The sequence below is a fragment of the Podarcis raffonei genome, chromosome 15, assembly GCF_027172205.1.
Source record: "Podarcis raffonei isolate rPodRaf1 chromosome 15, rPodRaf1.pri, whole genome shotgun sequence".
Lineage (NCBI taxonomy): Eukaryota > Metazoa > Chordata > Lepidosauria > Squamata > Lacertidae > Podarcis > Podarcis raffonei.
This window is the reverse complement of record NC_070616.1, coordinates 38714799-38738210: the sequence shown is the minus strand read 5'-3', so window position 1 is coordinate 38738210 and position 23412 is coordinate 38714799. Positions and strand designations below refer to the sequence as shown.

The 23412-nt window shown below is 44.1% G+C and overlaps 1 protein-coding gene across 2 annotated transcripts; it reads left to right on the top strand.

The window, feature by feature from the left end:
* Positions 1-16010: 16010 nt before the first annotated feature.
* On the top strand, positions 16011-19921 carry LOC128402842 (ficolin-2-like). 2 transcript variants are annotated; one of them, XM_053367236.1, is made up of 3 exons: positions 16011-16376; positions 18396-18525; positions 19446-19921. In XM_053367236.1, exons 1-3 carry the CDS (start codon positions 16311-16313, stop codon positions 19727-19729), a joined length of 480 nt encoding a protein of 159 aa, XP_053223211.1. In that variant the 5' UTR covers positions 16011-16310; the 3' UTR covers positions 19730-19921. The 2 variants fall into 2 exon arrangements, with proteins under 2 accessions (XP_053223211.1, XP_053223212.1); XM_053367237.1 differs by having other exon boundaries at positions 19415-19676.
* Positions 19922-23412: the final 3491 nt, after the last annotated feature.

Sequence of the window (23412 nt, the reverse complement as noted above, 5' to 3'; positions counted from 1 at the left end):
GGACAGCAGAGGTTTAGGATCAGAGTTTTCCTTCTCCTAGATGGTCTGCCTTTCCAGCTGGATGAGCCCCACCTGCCCCTCACTTTCCTCTACAGCAGGTGCAGAAACCCCCTCTCTTGGTCTTGACCACTCAATCCACCAGAACCTGTCTCTACATGTCTAAATCATCATCATCATCCAAGTTCCAAAGTCCTTTATAGGGCATGCAGGAATCTTGATCCATATTCTCCTCGTCACATAAAAAGGTCATCCCTATATTGTACTGAGCTATTGCCTCCTCAGACACAGCATCAACAATCTCTGAAACATTTCATGGTGATTTCCATCACACAACTATATTGGAAAACCTATCCCAGTCAGAGTCCTAAGCAACTCACTGTGTCAAGAAATCGACACAGCAACCAAAACTGCACAGATTTAAGTGACGGATCGATCTTCCATCACATGGAAGCCAAAGCCCAAATTGTTTTCTATGGTATTAAAGTTAAGGAAAGGATGCTCTCTGGGCAAAAAAGAATCCCCAAGAGTTTTATTTTATAATTAAAGATTTAAAAGGGAGAAATAATACATAATGAATCTCCCAAATTCACATTGTAACATATTTATTATTTATTCTAATATCCTCATCCTTCTTAGAATTCTTTCTAAAGGGGACCTGGCAATTTTAAAACAGAAAAGAATAAAGAAAGACTCCATTATTAAGCAACTAACCCCATATTTGAAAAATATTCAACCTCCTGAAGCATAAAAGTCTATTGCATTATATATGCTGCTGTATATTTCTGGGCCAAAATAAATATTTAACTTTCAGGTTGTTTTATTTTTCCCCAGACATAAGACAAATTCTGGGGTTGCCAAATTTTGAGGGGGTCTGTGGGCATATTTGGAATTTCCAGAGTGCTGTGAGAGCCTCTTCTTACTTATTCCCTCTGCCCCCAGTAGACAGAAAGAGAGAAAAAACACAGACATAATCATTTGCTTTTCCATGAGGTCTGGGTAAAGGTCAAATCCAGTAGCATTAAAACATCATCTTGAATTTTTGTTTCACATGGGGTCTCTCCCCACAGCAAACACACAATATTCAATTCATACCAGTAGACTATTTAGATTGGTAGATTATTTAGATCCATTCCAATCTGCGTTCAGGCCTGGCCTGGGAATGAGTTGGCCTTGGTCACCCTGACTGATAGGGCAGGACAAGGGGAGCGAGACTTTGCTCCTGATTCTCAGTCTCTCAGTTACTTTTGATACCATTAACCATGGTATCTTCCCAGACCAGCTCCGGGAATTGGGACTTGAAACCCTGTATTACAGTGGTCCTGGTCCTACTTATAGGACCTAGTCCAAAAAGTGGCATGGGGAGAGTGCTTTTTGGACTCCTGGCTATGGGGGACTACGGGGTGCTGTTTATACCCAATGCTAAATAATTTCTATATAGGTAAAAAGGTAAAGGACCCCTGTAAGGTTAAGTCCAGTCAAAGGTAACTATGGGGTTGCGGCGTTCTTCTGGCTTTCAGGTAGAGGGAGCCGGCATTTGTCCACAGACAGCTTTCCAGGTCATGTGGAAAGCATGATGAAACCGCTTCTGGCGCAATGGAACACCGTGAAAGAAACCAGAGTACATGGAAACACCGTTTATCTTCCTGCCACAGCAGTACCTATTTATCTACTTGCACAGGCGTGCTTTCGAAATTCTAGGTTGGCAGGAGCTGGGACAGAGCAACGGGAGCTCACTTGGTTGCAGAGATTTGAACCGCCAACCTTCCGATCAGCGAGCCCAAGAGGTTCAGTGGTTTAGACCACAGTGCCACCCACGCCCCTCAATTTCTATATGAAGCCACTGGGAGTGGCCGTTAGGCGTTTGGGAGAAAGGTGTCATCAATATGCTAATGACACACAGCCCTATTATTCCATAGTATCTCAATCAGGAGAGGTTGTGTGGTGAGGTGGATGAGAAAAAATAAGCTGAAGGACTGTGAGTGGCTCGGTCCTCTGTCAGACAACTTAGTCAATTGCCTGACCTGGATAGGGTTGCACTCCCCATGAAGGAGCAAGTATAAAGTCTGGGAATGATCTGGCGCTTTCTCATGCAGCACAGATGTTGACTGGAGTGAGAGCCTGTCAGCATGCATGCAGCACCTCTGCTGGTTGATGATTTGTTTCTGGGCCAAGTTCAAGGTGTTAGCACTGGTATATAAAGCTTGAGGGCAGCTCGCTTGCAGAATTGTCTTGTAAATCTCAGGTCTGGTGCTTGCCAGCACTGCAAAAGGATTGACCCTATACACAGATCTTCATGAATCTTCAGGATGTTTACATAAGAGGACAACAAATCACAGCAGGATGCATCTGTGGGCGCACATCAGATTCATAGTTTTTAATTGTTCAGTCAATGTAATTGTGATTTGATGGTGGCTGGAAATGGAGGCAGGTTGAGGGGTGGGTTTCAGCAGAACCTGTGTGTGTAGGGATGAGGAAGAAATTTGGTTCAGTTATCATTTAAAGCAGAACCTACAGGTGAAACTTGGAAAATTAGAATATCGTGGAAAAGTTCATTTATTTCAGTAATTCAACTTAAAAGGTGAAACCAATATTTGAGATAGACTCATAACACACAAAGCGAGCTATGTCACGCCTTTATTTGTTATAATTGTGATGATTATGTGGTACAGCTTATATACCCCAAATTAACAATCTCAGAAAATTAGAATATTAAATGAAATCAGGAATTTTCTAATTTTCCGAGTTTCACCTGTATCTAATCTGCACATCCTGAAACAATACGTGAACCGAAACACAGCCAGCATCTGAAATTTGCACTTCTCCAAATTCTGCAACTCTAGCCAAGTTTTGTGTATGAAAATGCATATGCTAGAGTAAAGTATGCATAAAAGTGTATATGGTAGTGGAAACCATGCAGAAATGCATGTTATTAGGTGAAATAGCTCTGCAAAAATGTGTACACTAGGAGAAATTTACATTATAATGCTAATGAATTTTCATGAGGACCTTCTTTACCAAAAATGCAAACTGATATAGGAACACAAAGAACTGGAGAGTGGGAAAATGAGAAAAATTGACACTGAAATTAATAATTTGTCCATCTCTGTTCTAAACCTATCTCTCCCCCCCCCATTCTCTCCGATTCCTGCTGTACCCCATTTTCTCTCCCCCCCCCACCTCCTGCTGGTCACTCAATTTTCCTTCCCCCCCCCAGTCTTCTTGATTGTTCTCTTTTCACCCCTAACCAATCAAAGAGGGGGAGGCCTCTTCCAGCTTTGTCCTTCAGCTCTATGTACTTTTCAAGGGAAAAGGGAGAGGAATTGCTTACAGGTTTTGTGTGTGCCATGGTAAGTCCTCAATAACCCACAGGCACCACACTGCTAGGGATGGATGAATATATCAATTTCACTTTCTCATTTTCCCCATCTGAAGTACTCCAGATTTCTTCTTCAGTTTGATCCATAAAAAGAAGAAGTAGACCTCATGAAAATTCATTAGCACTTTTGGTGCATCTGTGGGCCTAAGAAATGCTTTGATGCCCTGCTCTGGTTGTGTTTCCATGCTTCTCTTTATCCATATGATTGAACTCTGGCCTTTTTTTTATTTAGAACATCATCATATTAGAAGCTTCTTCCCTATAATGGGAGGTGAGCAACTGTAGTTGTAATACAAACGTCTTTTTTTCCCTTGGGGTGTTTTCAAAGCCGCCTTTGAAATGTTTGAAGAGAACAGAAGCCTTCCATCCAGGCTGTTTGAGCCAAAAATGCTGGCAAGGGCTTGTAGAATGAACCAAGCAAGGACATTCATCAGAAATACAAAAGCAACAAGAAAAACCAGCCTCTCTTTCAAAAGAAAAAAGCCCACAATAGAAAGCCACAATGAGTCTGTCGCATTTCTAGAGCCAACATTTCTCTCCCCTCTCTCCATTCCCCCCTCCCTTTTGTTGCATAGCCCTGCCATTTTAAATGGGTTGGTGATGCACTCTCTGTGACAGAATATGAAAAGGAAGCAAAGTAACTATAAGTTTGGTTTCAATACATCCAGAGGAACTTTGTACTTATTTATAAGCAGACTCGATCTTTTGCCTGTCAGAAAAAAAAGAAAGTAAAAATGCCCACCAGTTTCAGAGCTTTTATCACATTTTCTATGACCAAAAGCAATCCAGGAATGGTAAACGACAAAGCTTTGTGCCCGATGTTAGTCACAAAGAAGACCCATTGAAGCTAATGGCCATGACTAACTTAGGTTCATATGGATCTACTCTGAGTAGTACTTAGTTATTTGTTTGTTCATGTTTCACAAGATTTTTAAGCTGCTTGGTTACAACAAAACCTCAACCAGGCTACAAGAAGAGTAAAACGTTGAAATTGCCACTTTAAAAAGCAACTATTTCGGTTTTTTTAAAATAATGTCTATTGAGTTTCCAAAAACAACAACATGCACACAAGACAAAACAAAGAAACACAGAACAATGACAGTGTGCAGCACCTTATTGCATTTGGGATAAAATTAACAGAATGTTAAGGACACTTTTGCAGAATCGTAATAAAATAGATTCCACAAAGGAAGCTTTTTTAAAAAAGTAAGCAGCACATATCAATAAAGTAATTTCACCAGGTAAGGTTTTGCCCTCGGAAAGTGCTTGTACTGTTACCAGATAAGCTGTATATGATTAAACATTTCAGCACAACACTAACTCTCGTGGAATTTAGAGGATAAACAGAGAGAGGCACCGAGTGAGAGCAATGAGAAAACTAAGATGATAAAATAGAAAGATGGATGGTTTGACTTTAGAGACACTTAATGAATCAATCAGTGTTTTAAAACCCTGGCTTTATGAAAGAACTGATGATAGATAGATAGATAGATAGATAGATAGATAGATGATAGATAGATAGATAGATAGATAGATAGATAGATAGATAGATGATAGATAGATAGACAGACAGACATATGTTCCATAGTCTCCCTGGTCAGAAGATATTTGAAAATGTAATATTAGATGAGAAGGTTTCAGGAAAAAAACAACATAAACTGAATGTCGCTCTGTTGCTGGGTGACCTCCTCTCTCTCTAATATTTACTAGCACAACCTCCCTGACCCAGAGGCAAGGGAGATGGATGTTTTACAGTTTGCAAATGCTTCTTGAAAGACACTGAAGACTACTTGAGGTAGTTGGTCTAACTCTAGGCTCAAGTGATCAGAGAGGGTGAAAGGATGAATTAGAAGCAAATTGCCTGTAGTCAGAAAGCGTCCCCTTGGGAATAATAAAATGGGCATCATAATCCGCTTTTCCAAATTATTGCAGAAAAGAGAATGAACTCAGGGTTGCTGTGAGAGGCATAGAAAGCAGAAGTCTCTTCCCACAGCACAGCTTTGTTGGAGTTTTTTTTAAAAAAAATGGAGCAGTAAGGTTATCAAAAGCAGGAGGATGCTTTTACAGGTTTGCAAGAGGGGAGGGGCTACTAATCCGTAGTGGAACTTTGGCTTTGCACAGTTCAATCCCTGTTCTGATATACTGTTCCTTGTAAATTTCACTTTACTGTAGGTTTGCTTTCTGTTTCCTATTTCACTTTCAATCAGTAAAACGATGCTAACCATGGCTGCTGGTCTCCCGTGAGTTGCTTTACGGCAGGCATGTCCAACTTCAAGTAGCCTGTGATCCGCGATCCAATATAAAAAACAGGCAGTGATCTACCACCCAGGGATGGGTGCAGGGTGGAAGGGCGGGCGCTGGCTGCTTCCACCAAGGGGGCAGGGTGGGTGGCAGGCTGGGTGGGTGCCCAGCTCTCCGCCCCAAGCCAGCCCTTTCTCTCTCCCCCCACAAACAGCTCTCTGTCTCTCTCTCTCCCTCCACAAACCAGCTGGGCTGCAGAGGTGTCCAGGGGGATGCTTCTCCTCCCTCCCCCCCAACCAGTGTGATCTCTCTCTCCCTCCCTCCATCCCTCCCTCCCTGTTAAAGGGAGCCTCGCAGCTGATGTGGCTCCCAACAGTGTCATGTGACAAAGACACATGAGAGCAGAAGCAGCAAAGCAGGCTGGGAAGTGCTGGGACTGCACAGTGATTTGGGCCTAACTGCTAACTGTTGAGTCACTCTGACATGTGACTTAGCAGCCATTTTCTCTGTGTGTTCTCTGTATGATTTCAGTCAGTCTGCCTCAGTTGTGAGCAGTATCTAATCTCAGTCAAACTGTTTGGAACCATGTTGTTTATGAAGAAGTTTATTTTAACCCTGTAAAGCTCTTATTCTTTCACTTAAAAACTCTGCATTATTAATTTACGCTGCGCGTCAAATAGTGCCTGCCCTCCCTCCTTCCGTCCCTCCTTCCCCACTCAAATAGGGCCACGCAGCTGGTCCTAATCCTCATCCATCCTTCCCTCCCTGTCAAAGGGAGCTTTCTCACACAGCTCCTCCTCATGCCTCTCTCCATCTCTGGCAGCCACCCCCTTTCTCAATTGGGAAAGCCACTATAAGCCCACCTCCCCTCTTCCAGCAGCATTGCGCAGGCCTCTCCCCAGCTTCCTCGTGCCTCCCTCCGTCCCCCGTTCCCCCCGTGTGCACTGCTCACAGTTGCATCGTTGCAGAGACTGGCAGCGGCTGCTGCTGCACCTGAGGTTGCAGAGAAAGGCCCTGTAATCTTGCGATCAATGTGCTGTACATGGCTGCTGTAGTCTACCACTAGGTGCCACACTTCGTGTACAGTGGTGCCCCGCAAGACGAATGCCTCGCAAAACGAAAAACGCGCAAGACGAAAGGGTTTTTCGGTTTTTGCGCCGCTTCGCTAGACGAATTTCCCTATGAGCTTGCTTCGCAAGACGAAACGTCTTGTGAGTTCTTGCAAGTTTTTTCCCTTTTTCTTAAAGCCGCTAAGCCGTTAATAACCGCTAAGCCGCTAAGCTGTTAATAGCCGCTAAACCGCTAATAGCCGCTAAGCCGCTAATAGCCGTGCTTCGCAAGACGAAAAAACCGCAAGACGAAGAGACTCGCGGAACGGATTAATTTCGTCTTGCGAGGCACCACTGTATTTTGCTCACCAAGGTTATTACCGTTTTCTATAATGTTATTTTCTAATTTATGTGATTCAACTGCACTACATATTCCGGGGATAGCCAAGCTGTGTGCCTCCAGGTGTCCCTAGACTCCAGCTCCCATCAGTCCTAGCTACCATGGGATTATGGAAGTTGTAATCCAACAATATATAGCTGCTCTGAGATGACTTCCAAGTTTTGATGACTTCCAAGGTTACCTCTGAACACTTTTGTGTTCAGTAATGTTCAATAGTATGCGAAGAGTGTGTGACTCAGTGCATGCAGAAGGAAATCCTTAGCATACTAGCACCTTCACAAAAAAAGTGTCTCCTAAAGCATATCTGAGAAGGACTCAAGAGGAAATTGTGCAGAGTTGAGAAGAGCTAGGTATTGGTGTCCTGGAAGTGGATAACTTGCTGTAGATCTGCTAGGTAGCTCTACCTCTTTGGGAAGTAAAGCTAGCTTTACTAGAGCCTTTGAAGGTTATTGTGGCGTTTGCCCATTCCTTGTGTTTATGTTTGTACAGGGGGGTGGAAATGGTTAATGTAGATTGACCAATGAGAAAGCTAAGAGGCGGAGCCTACCTGGTTTTGAGGCTCAGCCCAGGGGTTTTAGCATTGGGAGTCAGTCAGAGCGAGTAAAAGTCGAACATAGCGGTTGTGACAGCTAGAGTGAGAGACGGGGATAGAACTCAGAGAGAAGAGTGTGACAGTGTGAGATAGTGCCACATCTAGTTAAGGGCGCGCATTTGAGAAACTGTTCTAAACTTATTTAAAACTTGTTTGTTCTTCAATAAACTTTAATCTTCGTTGTTGACTTTACAACCTGACTGAGACTCAGTATTTCACCAGAGGAAACCTGGTTGGTGGCAGCGGAAGAATAAAGCAGTGGTGTACAGGTCAATAGTCCATGAAACGACCGGAGGCTCTGTACGAACGCCACACTTATCAATAGCCTGCTATTTTGTTTTTTTCCTTTTGCCCACATTGTTATTATCAGAAGGGTTTGCCAGGTGGCTCAGACCTACATCAAATTTCCTAAGAAGCTCATTGAACCTCTCAGTTGGCAGCTGACAGTGTGCCTGAGCTACTTTAGGTGTGAAGGGTCTCAGAGGGGTTGTGTAGCCTCTCTTGCAGACCTTTGTATGCCAAATGTAGCTGTTTAAATTACTTTTGAGCAAGCAAACATTTTAGTGATTATTTTGTACTTGTTTATATCTTGATCACCGTGTAGATATTTTAGGAGTTGGTGGTATATGACTCTATCTATCTATCTATCTATCTATCTAGGTCTCATCAAAAATTGCAGAGCATCATGGGAAACATTGGGACCTCTTTCTCCCCACCCAGTATGCTACGCAAGTGATAAAACCACCAATTTCAGGAATTAAGAAACATTTACCACTTAGAGGCAGAGAGTGGTCATTGTGGCTAGTAGCTTTTGCCGGCCTTCTCCTCCATGAATTTGTCTGATCTTCTTTTAAAGCCATTGGCCTGACCCAGTAGACCCTTCTGATGTTCTGGTGGTGAGTTTGCCCAGAGGAAGGGCAACAGGTGACCAAGGGTCACTGTGACTCAGAATGTGGCAAATACCTGAAGGACGGCCTCCTTCCCTACAGACCCTCTCTGGTGCTACAATTGGCTGCTCCACCACCCTCAGAAGCTGGGGTGGGTGTGATGCAGCCTGGGAATGGGTCTTCTCTGGGGAAGCTCCTACCCTATGGAAACCTCTCTTCAGAGAGGAGTGCCTGGCACCTTAATTACCCAGCTTCTGATGAATGCTGAAGATGCACCTCTCAGGGGTAAGGAGGTGCATTTTTTAGACCTGCATTACTGCTGCAATTTTATTTTGCACTGCCTTTGGGCTGTAATTATTGAAACCTGCCCTGGCAAAGGATGGGTAATAAATAAATACATGGCTGGACAATGGATGTTACTTTGCACATCCAGCCAGGAAAAGTCTGGTGCATATTTTGCCTGGGAGCAAGTGCCACTGAACACAATGAGACATTATAACAATGTGAAAGGCCATAATTCAGTGGCAGAGCATCTGCTTTGCCTGCAGAAGCTCATGGGTTCAAGAGAGGGCATCACTAGGCAGCGCTGGGCACATCCCCTGCACCTGCTGCTCTTGAGTCTTCCCCGCTTATTTTCATATCGTGGGGATAAGTGACAAAGGCAGGAACCGTACTGTTTCCTGCTTTTGTCACTACAACTTCCTCTCGGCTGGCCATCTCCAGAGTGCAATTCTCTTTCTCCAACATCGTCTCCATGAAGGGAGTAACAAACTGCAAAGGAAAATTCAGATGACTATGTTTAAAAATAGGTAGGGAGCATTTGTGAAGATGAATGGTCAACCAGGAAGGGTGAACTGATCACCATTTTCTCACGCCTGGGCTGCTCTTCCACCTTCCATGATGACATCATCTGATTCTGATTCTAATATTCTCCTAGCCCCTTCCTCACATTCCGCAGGGTTAGCATAGAGACAGCAAGAAACAACTTTGCATCATCGCTATTCCGTTGCCAACTTCTTAGCGGCCATCTTTGCCAGTGCGAGACAGTGGGAGACGGATTAGAACATTGTGCTTTTTGCGTCAGCATTATCAACATGGCAGGTAGGAAATTGTGCCATCTAGATGTTCACCTGTTCTGCTTCATTGTCCCATGAAGCAGACAGAGAAGCCAGCTGAGAAGTTCAGGATTTATAGCTGGGGAATGGATGAAATCTTTGGACAATTTAGAGACAGTAACATACATGCAAGTGGATGCTGTGATAGACAGCAATAGAAAAGGGAGAAAGACAGATTCCCTTAAAAAGCCACTCCAGTTAGTCAAGGTCCCAGTACCCACCATGGGGCTTAGATAAGCCATGACTAAGGCCCATTCAATGGCCTTCAGTGGAACCTAGTCTTGAATCTATCTTTCACTCGATGTGGCGATAAAGTCTGAGGCACCTTCAAAATCAAATCTTTATTAACGGTACTACTGTCAATCTACATTGCATTTTGTAGAGCAATGTACGTTGTACTTTTCCAAAGCAGCTTACGAACCAAGAGTTTCTAGGAAGAAACAACACAAAACATCAGTTTGGGAGGGGAAAGCAGTAGATAAATAAGTAAATATCCATCAATGCTCCACATTGATCCTGAACCAAAAGCAGTTTGGTTAGATTCTGCTCTTGTGTGAGAGCCTGAAATAGCCATTGTTCTTTAGATGAATCTTTCTTGCTGTTGTAACCCCTATCTCACCGAATTAGAGAAACAGGTGAGCTTAAGAGGTGTAAGACAAACTAGTGTCATTGGAAATAAGGATTGTACCTCCATTTCTTTTCTTCCAGACTTCTTCCAGAGAAGGCGAAGGACCCTGGAACAATGCGCACCTACCCGTGGGAAGCAAGATAGGGGAGACCTGGCCATCAAGGGGATAGGAATACCTATCCCCAAAAAAGAGAACCCCCAAAGAAAACCCTAGAAAAGCCCCAAAAGGAAGCCCCCAAGGTAGAGAAAGGGGGCATTCTCCAAGGCATCCGAGGGAACAAAATCATCCTGGAGGAAAGGCCTAAAAAACATCCCCAAAACTTCTTTCGACCCGGACTTCCGGGTTGGCGCCATCGGCAAATGGCGGAGTTCCTCTGATCTCCTGAGGAACTAGCTCCGTGAGATCGGGTCCCGCGCTGCGGCGAAAGCGGGGACGCTTCAAAAATCACAGGCGGGTGAAGCCTGTGAACTTGGGATTCGGCGGGCACCATTTGCGCCTCCCCTACTCGCGGGGAGACCCGATTTTTCGGGGCTCCGGAGCGAGATAGAGTGAGCGGCGCGGTGCTGCGAACAGACTGCTTCTTTCACGGAGTGAAGCCGGACAGCCGTTGCCGGAGAGCGCTGACTTTTTCCTATGGACAATTTGATCCTAAAAGCAACTACCCGTGAGTAGAACAAATCGGAAGATTTTAAAAGAAAAGGGGTCAAAAAGAACTTTAATTTTAATTGGAGGACATAAAAAGGGAAAGAATCAATTTGGCAGCTACGCGGGGAGGCTCAAATAGGAAGTCCGCCTTCCGCTTTTGTATATAGATCGAAACAAAGACCCTACAAGCTAAAATCTTGAAAGTTTTTGATAAAGGTTTAAATATTCATCGATTAAAACGCAAACTCCCCTTTTGAAGAAGTAGGGGGAAACTTTGAATTCAGCAAGTCTTAGGAAATTAAAAAACTGCAGCTCTGAGCCTGGGAACGGGCTGCCTTTGACGTTCGGAGAATTACATTAAAAGATTTTTGAGAGAATGGACTTGACAGTCAGTTAAAATACAAAGTTTCTTCCGTCCTCTTCTGCTTTTAAGATGGAGGAAAGTAACTTAAATGGATACAAATGGAGACTGTGTCCCTCTAGTGGGAGATTTTTGATACTATTGCAGGAGTGAGTGCCAGCTGGAAAGATAAGATCCTGAGAAACTAGAGACTGACCTTGAAACACTCAAAATGTTGCTTACTGAAGCAATTGTGAACTCACTGTTTAAGATAAACTACTTGCTGGAAGAACTCCATAAGAAGGTGAATGACAGGATTCCAAAAAAAATTGACAATTGGGAACAGGAAATTCCTAACTACAGACAAGAAATGAGCACCAATGCTAGTTCGTTACAGGAATCTACTTTGGCAGCAGCCGTTGTTTTAGAATCCAAAACAACACAAGTGAGATCCTTAGTCCCACAGAAGCAAACTGAGGACTACAAATGGAGGATGCTTATGACTGAATTTGGTAAAAGTCGGATTCTGAAAACCGGATCCTGGCCTGGAGTGAAGATGGAAAGTTGGAAAGATTTTATTACACAGGGACCTACAGACTGTTGGTATTCGGAGGGAGTTGAAGGCTTGGGGGCTCTTGGACTTGGAGACATTTTGAAATATAACTCTAGCTTCAGCTATGAAAACTTGGCTGGATTGCTCAGAGGATACAACCGTAATATTAGGATGGAATTTCCTTGGGATCTGTTATTTGGCATTAAGGAACATGAAGAAAATCTGCAGAAGGGGCCTGGAGGGGACTTAAGAGCCTCGGATATTAGATTTCCAGAATGAAGGACTATAGGGAATTGACGGAAAGGACTGGCAGTTTTCCAAAACCAGGGGGGGAGCTGAGGGAAGAAGATTGGAAATTTAAAGTTCTTACTAAAGTATATATTAAGTTTAAGGTTTATATGAAACTAACAAAAAAATTCTTTTGAGGGCTAGAAAAACGGAGGATTGACACTTCATGGATTTAGCAGAAATGTTATCAGAAGTTAAGTACTTATAACTTTTAGCTTTAAGGTTAAAATAAGGTTAAGAAAATTATGTTATGTATAATTGAGATTTAAGAGAAAGATGGAAAGGATTTGTTGAAATTATCTAACAGAAGTGGAATACAAGGAGGGAGGTGTGAGGAAGTCGAGGAAACAAGTGAAAGAAAGAAAGGTTGTGTTTTGAAATGTTTTTTCTTTTTTATTCTTTTTGTATTGTGTTTTTGGTTTGTCTTATTTTTGTTATGTTTTTCCTTTTTTGTTATTAAAAGCAATAAAGATCATTTTTTTAAAAAAACTTCTTTTGCCCGGTGCCCCCTCCCCAGCACCCCTCCCTGCCCAAGCCATCAGCCCCATTTCGGCAGAGGCTGGCACCCCTCTCCCTACCCACCCATGTGGATTGCCACAAGCCCTTAACATCTGGCTTGCATCCACATGGGTGGGCACCCCCCTCTCACCCTTCCCTCCTCACCCGCTGGAGACCCTTGTCCAGCATTTCTGGCTGGGGTCCCCCCCCTACCTGACCCGTCACCTTTGCCCCCCCTTCCAACCCTCCATATGTCCAGACACCCAGCCCCCTGAAGGAGCCCCTTCAGCCCACCCCATCCAACCCCAGCCCATCAGAGCTGAAATACATATGAAGCTTCCAGAGAATTGGAGACATTGAGTCAGGCGATGAGAGCTTCCCTCCATTGACCAAGGTGAGTCTGTGCCCGCTCGGTAAACCTCTCAGCTTGGACCAAGAGGGAAGGGTCTTGCCCAACTAAGGAGTGTTACCAGTACAGCAAAGTAGGACATATAGGGAGATTTGGCCAACAAGCCAACAATGCTAACCCAAAGAATTCAGAGACGTGGCAAAACTTAATTCCCAAACGCCTGCAAGAGCATCCTCTGAGGGGCGAGGCACCTCATCAACAGACTAATCCTTTTTCCAACCAAGAGGGGTGGTGTGTGCCTTTGCCCCACCTCCAAAACCTTCTGGCAGTCAAATAGGAGAATAGCGACAACTAAATAGGAATCCCATCCACTCAGAACTCCTGTGTCCCGTCTTAACCCTCTCTGCCACTGACCCCATGGGCAAAATGCACCTAGATGGCCACCAGTCCAATTGCCAACTAGACACAGGAGCCGTGTTTTCTACCTTGAGTGAAAGCCACCTAAAGCCAAGGAAAACTTGCTAGAGGTAAAGCAGGAGCACCCAGAGATACCTTGGCAACTGGAGGCAGCAGTGCTCTCTTGGTTCTGTGGTACCACTCAGTGGCATAGCTAGAGGGGTGGGGGAAGGATGGGGAGAAGGGGAGCTGTGGTTTCTTGCTGAGGACAAGCTGTAGTTTGGTGGGTAAAAGACACTTGTTGCATCCAGAAGGGTCACAAGTTCAATCTCCAAGGAGAGCTTTGGAGATCCATTGCCAGTTTGTGAAACCCTGCAGACAATGGTGGGGTAGGGACACCTTGATGTCCTGGTTTTGGAAGAACTTTATCTCTCCTTGCCCTGTGGGTGGGTGAATGGTCCCACCCATCTCTCAAAGTGGGCCCCCAGGAGCTTGAGAAGAGAAAAAGCAAACAGGACAGGCCTCCCTGCAAATCAGCTGATGAGGGGCACCACTGGGTGTGTTCAGCCCTGCTTCCTGCAGGGTCTGGCCAAGTCTCATGAGGAACTCTCTCATGGATGCCAAGCAGGAAGGATTGAACTCATCACCCATCGGCTGAGCTTCAGGCAGCTCAGTCCCGCTCTCCACAGGGCACAGCGGATGTCAGGTGTGGGGCAGGGGGCCCCGGTTTGGACAAAAGACCTTGCTGCCCAAACTTGGCCCACGCACTGGAGGTTCCCTGGTGGTGTGGGCATTGTTGAGCCAGACAGGCCCCACAGATTTCCACCATTGTTTGTTAATCAGGTTAAAACGTTAGCAGGGTTATTGTAAATTCAGTAGTGTAAAGTATGCTAGATATAGTGGGAAGGGAGAAATAGGAATATATGGGGAAATTAAAATAGGCAGTGTGGCATTTGTACGGAGCCCCTGGTCGTCTCACGGACTATTGAACAAATGCACTCTTAACATGCTCTAGGAGATCCCAGCCGATAAAAACTACTGCTGGAACCTCCTCAGAAATGGCTACCTGCCACTTCCCAGACCAATCACGGAAGTTAATATCCACTTCAGCTACTTTTAGGATCACTGATTCTTTGGCAATTCTTTTTAATTTTATTGTTTTCTCAGGTATTAATTTAGTGGTGGAAATTATGTCCGGATGGACGATTGTAATCTGTGAGCTGGTGTCCCTTAACCCAAGATACTTTTTATCATCAACCCAGATGTTTTCCCCAGCATTTCTCTTTTTTTTTTATATTTAAATTTTTTATTGATTTACAAATAAAAGATAAACAAAAAATAAGAAGAAAATAAAAAGAAAAGAAGAAGAAGAAAAAAATAGTACACGTTACATGTTTCACATCAGATATTTCACATTTCCATCTCTTATAAGACTTCCTTCAGCTTGTCCGTAAATCATTCGTGGTAATAATTAAGATTACGCATTTCCTAGCTTATATTGACAATATATATATCTCTCTCTTCTATTCCCTTTAGTCAATAACTCTTCGTCTTTCACAATGCTTCTTTAAATCCCCTTAACGTTGTTTGTCCCTCACTTATATATTCCAGGTAATCTACATATTTTCCCCAATCCTTAATGAACTTTTGGTCTCTTAAATATCTAATCTTTCCTGTCAATTTATCCAACTCCGCGTAGTCTAATAATTTTGCTCTCCACTCATCCACCGTTGGTATTTCCTGCTGTTTCCACTTCTGGGCTAGCGTTACCCTTGCTGCTGTAACCGCGTAGTACACAAATTTACAATCCTTCTTTTGTATCTCGTTCCCTAGTATCCCCAATAGGAAGATTTCTGGTTTCTTTAAAAACGTATATTTTAGGATCTTCTTGAGTTCAATATATATTTTTTCCCAGAATTCTTTCACTTTTCTACACTCCCACCACATGTGGTAAAAGGAGCCTTCCTTGTCTTTGCATTTCCAGCACTTATTACAAACCTTGTACATTTTCGATAATTTTATAGGTGTTATATACCACCTATAAAACATCTTCATGACATTTTCTTTTATTGTCGTACATGCTGTAAAGTTTAATCCATCTTTCCACAGTTTTTCCCAATCTTCAAATTGTATACTATGCCCCACATCTCTAGCCCAGTGAATCATAACGGACTTGACTTCCTCATCTACTAAATTCCAATCTAACAACATCTTATACATTTTAGATAAAGTTTTCACATCATTGTCTATAATTTCCGTCTGAAATTTAGAGTCTTTATCCACATATCCTCTTTCTTTGTTGTCTTTTTTAAACATTGCATTTATTTGGAAATACTGTAGCCAATCAAATACTAGTTCTTTAACCTGCCCATAAGGTTTCAATCTCCATTTCCCACCTTCTTTAATTAATAATTGGCTGTATGTTACCCAGTTACTTCTCATATTAATCTTTTTCACACTTAACACTTCAAGAGGTGATAACCAGTGTGGAACTTTAGGCTCCAACAGGTTTTTGTACCTTTCCCATATTTCAATTAGTGGGCCTCGAAAGATGTGGTTTTCGAATCCCTTATGTACTTTCCTTTTTCCGTGCCACAAGTAGGTGTGCCAACCGAACCTGTTGTCGAAACCCTCCAGATCTAGCAATTTTCCCCAGCATTTCTCAAGAGGAAACTATCCTGTTTAATCAAGTAGCATTGTACCACACGAGCTTCAAAATTTTCCTCAGGCTCAGGCCTAGCTAAAACCTCGGTTTCCTTCGCAACCTGCCTAGCCTCTTCCTGCGCCACTGAGTGGATACAATAAGTCTGTTTTTGAGAACCCAAATTCACAGTTTTACCCTTTCCATCCCCGCAGTCCAAACTCCTGTGGCCTAATTTACCACACATCCAGCACTTTATTTCCCTGTACCCAGTATAATTATTTTTATTTCCTTCTCCTTCAGTGGGACCAATGTTAGTCAGGGCCTTGTCAGTTGGACTTTTAGTTTGTGGCATATTTCCCTTATTTGTCACTGAGGTAGGGCTTTCCTTGACATATTGAAATTTGTTTTTGGGGTACTCCCACACTTTCCCACCAAATTTCAGACCATCACATCCATGGTCTCTAATTTCATCAATTTGGTCAGCTAAAGTGGCTGCCTCCTGTATAGTTTTGGGATGTCATTCTTTTACCAGATATTTCAATTTCTCATTGATGGTTGTATAAAATTGTTCAAGCGCTATAATCTCCCTGATCTTCTGAACTGAATCGGCACCCTCCTGCTCTAGCCACTTTGTGAGGTAATTTGAAATTTTGGCTCCAAGTTGAGCAAACATTTCTTCCCTCACTTTTGTCACACTCCTGAACTTCTTTCTTAACTGTTCTGAGGCGATTCCAAATCGGGTGTAAATTAATTGTTTAAACATGTCAAAATTTCTAGACTGGTCTTCTGGCATTTGTGCATATATTTCAGCTAAGGTTCCACTAATTCTAGCCCTTAATATTATCATTTTTTCCTCATCTTTTACTTGGAAATCTTTGCATGCTCTTTCAAATGAGACGTTAAAGCCTCCGGATTATCCTTCTCTTTGAACTCAGGAAAACGCTTGAGGTCTATCTTAACCTGACTTTGATCATTTGTGCTATTATTATTATTTTGGTTTTCCACAGATGCCAATTCCATTTTCTGCATTTCTAACTGAAATTGCATCTCTTTTCCCCACAGATGGTACTGCTCCCTTTCTCTTTCTCTTTCTTGTTCACCTTTCATTTTACCTTTCTTTTTCTTGTTCAACTTTCATTTTATGTCTTTCTTGTTCAGCCTTAATTTTTTCTCTAAATTTCTTGTTCAGCCTTAATTTTTCTCTAATTTAAATTTGTATTCCTGTTCCAACTTCCATTTTTCAAATTCTAAAGAGAGTCTAGGCTCTACTGCCTCAGAAGGAATTTCTGATATCTCCTCTAAACTCTGCCCTTCTCCCTGAGGATTCCCATTTTCCTCTCCCTCAGAGCTTCCATAGGTTGGTTCCCTAACAGGATTTCTTGACTTTTTGGGTGGCATATTGAGCACTTGTGGCCTGACAGCAAAATAGAGTCAGTTGAGAGATTTTTTTCCCCAAGTCAAGTTATAGTTCCCAAGTTTTCCCCCCAAGTTATTCTTTCTGGCTAGGTTTTCTTTTAGACTTTGGCCTTGAAGCCTTGCACTGGGTCTTCACACTGGCCCTGCACAGACACTTCTTCCAACAAGTCCAATACCTCTGCCAAAATAACCTCACTCCCAGATCCAACTTCCTCTTCACGAGCGTATAAACCAATCCCGCCACAGGCGTATAAATCTATCCCATCACAGGTGTATTTATTTCTCCCACCACAGACATATTCTTTTATTCCACCACGGGCGTATTTATTTATCACGCCGCTGCCGCCAATTTTGTGGTGTTCGTACGGAGCCCCCGGTCGTCTCACAAACTATTGACCCGTACACCACTAATCCGCTGCCACCAACCAGGTCCTCCCCGGTAAAATCACTTCAGCCTCAGTCAGGTTCTCAATTAATAAAGAAGAGTGTATTTTATTTCAGACACAAACTGTTACAGTATTCCAAACGTTCTTACTCTTTACTTTCTTAGTCTTATTTTCCTCTCTCTATCTCTTCTACCTCCCCTCAATCAAGAACCCACCGCCCTGTCTATCTCCAACTGCCTGCCAACTGCTCCTCCAACTGCCTTTCCCAACCAGCCAACCCACTAAAGCCAACCAACTACCCACTAACAACTCCCAACAACAACTCACTCAAACCTCGGGCTAAACCCTTTTATACACAGGTAGGCTCCGCCTCCGGCTTTCCTATTGGTCTATATTTTTAACCCTATCTCTCCCCACGTTCAAACATTTTCTAAATGAACGGGCAAACGCCACATCCAGTCTTAATGGAGAAAGAAATAGAACCATGGAAGGGGGAAGGGAAGTCAAGGAAAGAATGTACGGTTGTATTCAATGAAATGTAAAAGACTCAAATGAAGGCCTAAAAGATACCTTGTCATCATGTCCTTGCAGGTGTTCCAAAGGCCCAGTGATGGCTCTGTGGATTTTGACCAGGACTGGGATTCTTGGAAGAGAGCTTTTGGAAGCCAGCTGACGGAATTCTGGCTGGGAAATGACCACCTTCACCTGCTGAGCTCCTTGGGTAATTGGCTCTCCTTCTTCATTCAAGTCCTTCTGCTCCGACCACCACTTTCTGTTTCACTGCCATCTCCCAGGTCCTCTCCTTGGGAAGGTGGGAGAGGCAGGGTGGTGTGGGACAGTTAGAGTGTTGGACTAGAACCAGAGAGACCCGGGTTCAAATCTCATGGCAAGACAGTGGTGCAAGAGTCACCTGGTGCACATGTGAGAAGCTTCCTGCCGGACTGGGACTGTGTCTAGGTCTCCTTCCATAGCCATCCTCCGCCCCCCTCTAGGGAGGAAGGGTGGCTGTGGCGTGGAATCGCAGGGCTGGGGAGAAGCAGCAGGCAGCGTGACTCCCCCCAGACTTGTGAAAGTGTTTGGGCCAGCTGAAGTAGGCAAGGAGGGTGAGGCCCTTCAGGGGTGGGGGCAGGGGTGGGGAGGATGGTTTTTTGTGTGACACCCTTTAAAGACCATTTTAACCTTATTTGTCACACTGGGGGGGGGGGATTGCAGCTGCTGCTGCTGCTGCTGCTGCTTTGGAATCTGCAACCCAAGGTGTTGCTACAAGTCTTGTTTGTTTGTTTGTTTGTTTGTTTGTTTGTTTTTGTTACTACAAAGGATAATAGACCTTGGATGACTCTGTTGCACCCCCTGGTGATGTCATTGGGAGTGCAACATGGTCCAGCTTCCCCCTCCCTCCCTTACAGTTCGAAGTGACTAAACCAGCCTCCCTGGCCATTATATAGGTGACGCTGTAGCAGAGGAAAAATGAGGTCAACAGTTTCCTTTGCCTCCATGGTGTGTAGCCGGAATCTCTGGCTTTCCCCCTCTTACAAATTGGCATGGGAGGGATTGGCACATAGGTGCAAAGTTGGTCTGACTTTGACTGGAGTTTGTTCTCTTCCTCACAGGCGATTCGCTTTCCTATGATGCCTTTCTCAGCCAAGGACAGACAGCAGGAGCCCAAGAAGAGGAAATGGGCAGAGGTGTATCAAGGAGTCTGGTGCTACGACGACTGCCACCTCTACAACGCCCACCCCTCCTTTGCAGATGGGCTGAACTGTGAAAGTGGCCAGGAGGACCACGATTGCTCCAAGCACTCAGAAATGACATTCAGGAGCATGTCATCCCCTGGCTTGATGTTTTCCTTTCCTCCAGAGGCTCTGTGTGTCTTTCATCCCCTGATGGGGTGGGCTGGAGGTTTGACTTCAGGGTGGTTTTTTTAGGCCATTCCTCCAAGGTGATTTTGTTCCCTCAGATGCCCCCTTTCTCTATCTTTTTGGCTTCCTTTTGGGCCTCGTAGGATTTTATCTTTGGGGGGTTCTCTTTATTGGGGTTAGGTGTGCCAGGTCTCCCCTATCTACCTTCCCACGGGCAGGACAGCTTTTTCTGAATAGGTTCCAGGGTCCTTCTCCCTTTGCTTCTATCTTTTTAAATATATATGAGTGTGTGTCATTAAAGAATTATTAGTTTTAAAACATATGTGCATTGTCTCTTTTTTCAGGTTGCGGTTTCCACAGATCAGCTTCATTTGTTGTGAGACATTAGTGTTCCATACAGTGTTAGGTTAGGAAGAAAAAGGGGCAAGAGGGGGCGGCAGTGGTGAGTGGGGTGGGGTGGGGATGCTTCTGTTCTTCTACTTACTGTATGTGGGGGGGGGGTTGTGTCAGTGTCGCTTGTGTGGGTTCTCTTACTATAAAAAGTATAAACCTAAATCAAACAAGTGTTGGAAAGGTAAAGAGAAAGAAGGTTCTTTTTCTCATATGTGGTGGTGTCAGCGCTGCCCGAGGTCCCAGCTCACACAAGACCAACGCTGCTTCGTTCTTTAGTATAAAAGTCTTTATTGAAGTTCAGTTTCACTTCCACACGCGCAGCGTGCAACGCTACGTCTGTAACCTTAGACCGCCGAAGCTCCGTCTGAATCTCCTCCCCCCTGACACCAGCTTAAGATTCTAGCCTTACTCCACCTCTTCCTCTGTTCCTTCCTTCTCTGGGTCCGCCTGCTAGTCGGGGTCTCACCCTTCCTAGACTCTTCTGACGCTGAGTCCCCTGACTCTTCCCCCTCCCTCCTTCGGGCTTTAGGACCTGGCTCCCAATCCGGGTTTTCTGCTGTCCCGCGCTCCTGCACATTTGAACTTGGCGCGCGCGCGCAGCCTCCCACTTTCCTTCTGACCGTTACACTTGTGTCACTGCTCCCTCCTTCGGGGAGGCTAGCTGGACCTGACCTCCCCTCCGTTTCCCCACTTTCCGATGGGGGCGTGGTCAGCCCTGACTCATCTTCTCTCCCCGCTGGAGGAGAGGCTGGTCCTGACACATGTGACTCTTCCCCCCCCCCCACTGCACTCTGGTGGGGGAGCCTGTCATGCTCTTCCGCTGCTCCCTTGGGAGTCCCCGCTGGCCCCTTGCTTCTGGTGCGTCCCCCCTGGGACCCCCCTTGCCCTTACCATAGGCGCCCCCTTCTGGGAATCTTCTGATTCGCTGGAGAAGCTCATGGAATCTCTCGGGTCACTGTCATATTCCCCTACGCTCCCCTCGGATTCCTCTCCTCCGCTCTCTATTTGCTCTCTCCCCTGTGCTTCTGCTCCTGAGCCTCTGACAGGTGGTTAAAGCTTACGGGGAAATTATATATAATGAATTGAAAAGGATCTTCAAAATAACCTTTGTAAAAAAACAAAAAACAAGAAGCTTTTCCTTGGGGAATTATACCGACAGCACTATGTAAACTGTATAGAAATTTATTTATGTATGCTACTACAGCAGCAAGAATGCTACTCGCCCCAAAATGGAAAGAAGCGAAGTCCCAGCAAAGGAAGAATGGATACAAAAACTTAATGGAATATGCAGAAATGGCAAAATTTGCTGGAAGAATAAGAAATCAAGATAACAAACTTTTTATTAAAAAATAGAAATGGTTTATTGAATATTTATAGGTAAATAGCAAACAGATAAAAAACATGCGTAAGATTCTTGTAATAACCTGCAGTTTCATAAAAATGTATATTTAAAATAGATAATTAAATGAGCAAGTAGATGAATTTGGATATGCAGAAGATATTAAAAAATAAATTTAAGGAATCACAGAAACAGAGGGAAGGAAGTCAAACATTGACATGTTAAAATGCTTGTAAAATTATGAAATTTATACATTTTAAAAGTATAACCAAAAACCTAGAAAAAAAGAGAAGAAAAAGGATGAGTTCTTGGTCTAGGAAGGTGCCCCTTTGTAGTCCACTGGGATGAGTCCTAAAGAACTGGTCTCTCCTGGAGGAAGGGCTGGGGGCCAACTGGACCAAGCAAAAAGTAAGGCAATTTTGCCAGCAGGAATGGCCCCTTTATGTCCTCAGTAAACTTGTTGTTTGGCCTGAATTTGGAATGATAGATGGCGGCAGAATTTTGAATTTGTTGGAGTTCCTTAGGAACACTGGGAAATGGGATGAACATGACTATGGAGAATTGTTGAATGATTTGACGTTGAAACCTGCTTTGAGGAAGCCTTGCAAGTTTCTGCCAGTCTTAGAAAAGGTTCCTCTGCATAAACCTTCTGTCCCTGCCCCCGGTATTTTCTGATCCTGAAGAAGAGGACCCTCCCCCTTATGTGTCTCACCCCAATCCTGTCCCTCTCGATCACACTCTTCTTCACCCCGACCTGGCGCCATCCCCAGTTCAAGAAGCACCCTCAGGCATAAGGTCCCCATATCAGACTCGCTCATTTCTTTGGTCTCAGCATCCTGAGGACCCTGCAAGTGGGGGGAGGACAACCCAACATGGCTCCTCTGGGTGTCCCCTGGACAAGCTGAGGGAATTGGGTGCTGTAGGCAAAGAAGAAGAGCTTGGGGAGGCCAATGAGATGGAAATCTCCCTGTTGGATTTGCAGTATAGAGGATTTGAGCAGAGGCCTTGCTCATCTGGAACAAGTGAAAAGAAAAACACCGTCCTCACCTGTGAGGGATGGGGATGAATTGGGAACAGCCTTAGTTGATGTAAGAAGACAGGTTGTTCAAAAGGTGGCATGAGAAAGGAGGAGGCCTGACCTCACAGAGTCTTTACCCTCTGAGGCAAATGCCTGCAGGTCTCCAGGCACAACTCACCTGGGTTCACGTCCCATTCTCCAGCACTGACCTTTTCAACTGGAAGAATCAAAGGCCCAGTTTTTTTCAGCTGAAGCAGATCAAATGACCAGTCTAATGGAATCAGCCAGTCCTTTCTCTCCCCCCCCCCAACAGCTCTCTCTCCCCTCAAACCAGCTGGGCTGCAGAATTTTCCCTCTCCTCCCCCATCCCTAAACCAGTGCGCGATCTCTCTATCCCTCCCTCCCCCCCATCAAAGGCAGCCTCGCAAGTGATGTGGACCAAAGCATCTGTCACTGTGACTAGATGAGGAATGGCCATAGCTGGAAATAGAAATTCTTTGGTACCTTGGCCACCTGGGCCATAAATGTTGGGTCCATAAATGTTGGGTCCTCAAGATAAGCTGTTCCGTCACTGAAATTCCCTCTGAAATAGGCTATCTCCACACTTCCTAGACACATCCGTCCTGTCAAGATGCCATTTCAGTTTGTTTGTTTGTTTGTTTGTTTTATAAGATATTTATTAAGATTTTTTATAATATTACAGTAAAATAAAAAAAGAAAAAACACAATAACAAAAATACAGAGTAAAGAAAATTTAAAAGAAAAAACACATAAATTTTCAGTTACTTATTTTCTTTTAACTTGTTTCCCGGACCTCCTCATACCTCCCTTTTTTGTATTCCACCCCAAATTGTTAGTTCAGCAAATCCTTACCATTATATTATTACCTATTTATAATCCTTTTTTCATATTCTCTTAAAGCATTACAGCTGGAAACCACTTAATTTCAATCCAACATCATTCTAACACTCATTAATTTTACAATATTTCTGTAGATAA

Bases quoted from the DNA above. Each gene is read 5' to 3' on its own strand.
- LOC128402842 (XM_053367236.1), top strand. From the start codon at position 16,311: ATGTTAGTCAGGGCCTTGTCAGTTGGACTTTTAGTTTGTGGCATATTT. The intron at 16,377-18,395 runs GTAGGGCTTTCC...ATGTCCTTGCAG, and splicing joins TTCCCTTATTTGTCACTGAG to GTGTTCCAAAGGCCCAGTGA. The intron at 18,526-19,445 runs GTAATTGGCTCT...TGCCTTTCTCAG, and splicing joins TCACCTGCTGAGCTCCTTGG to CCAAGGACAGACAGCAGGAG.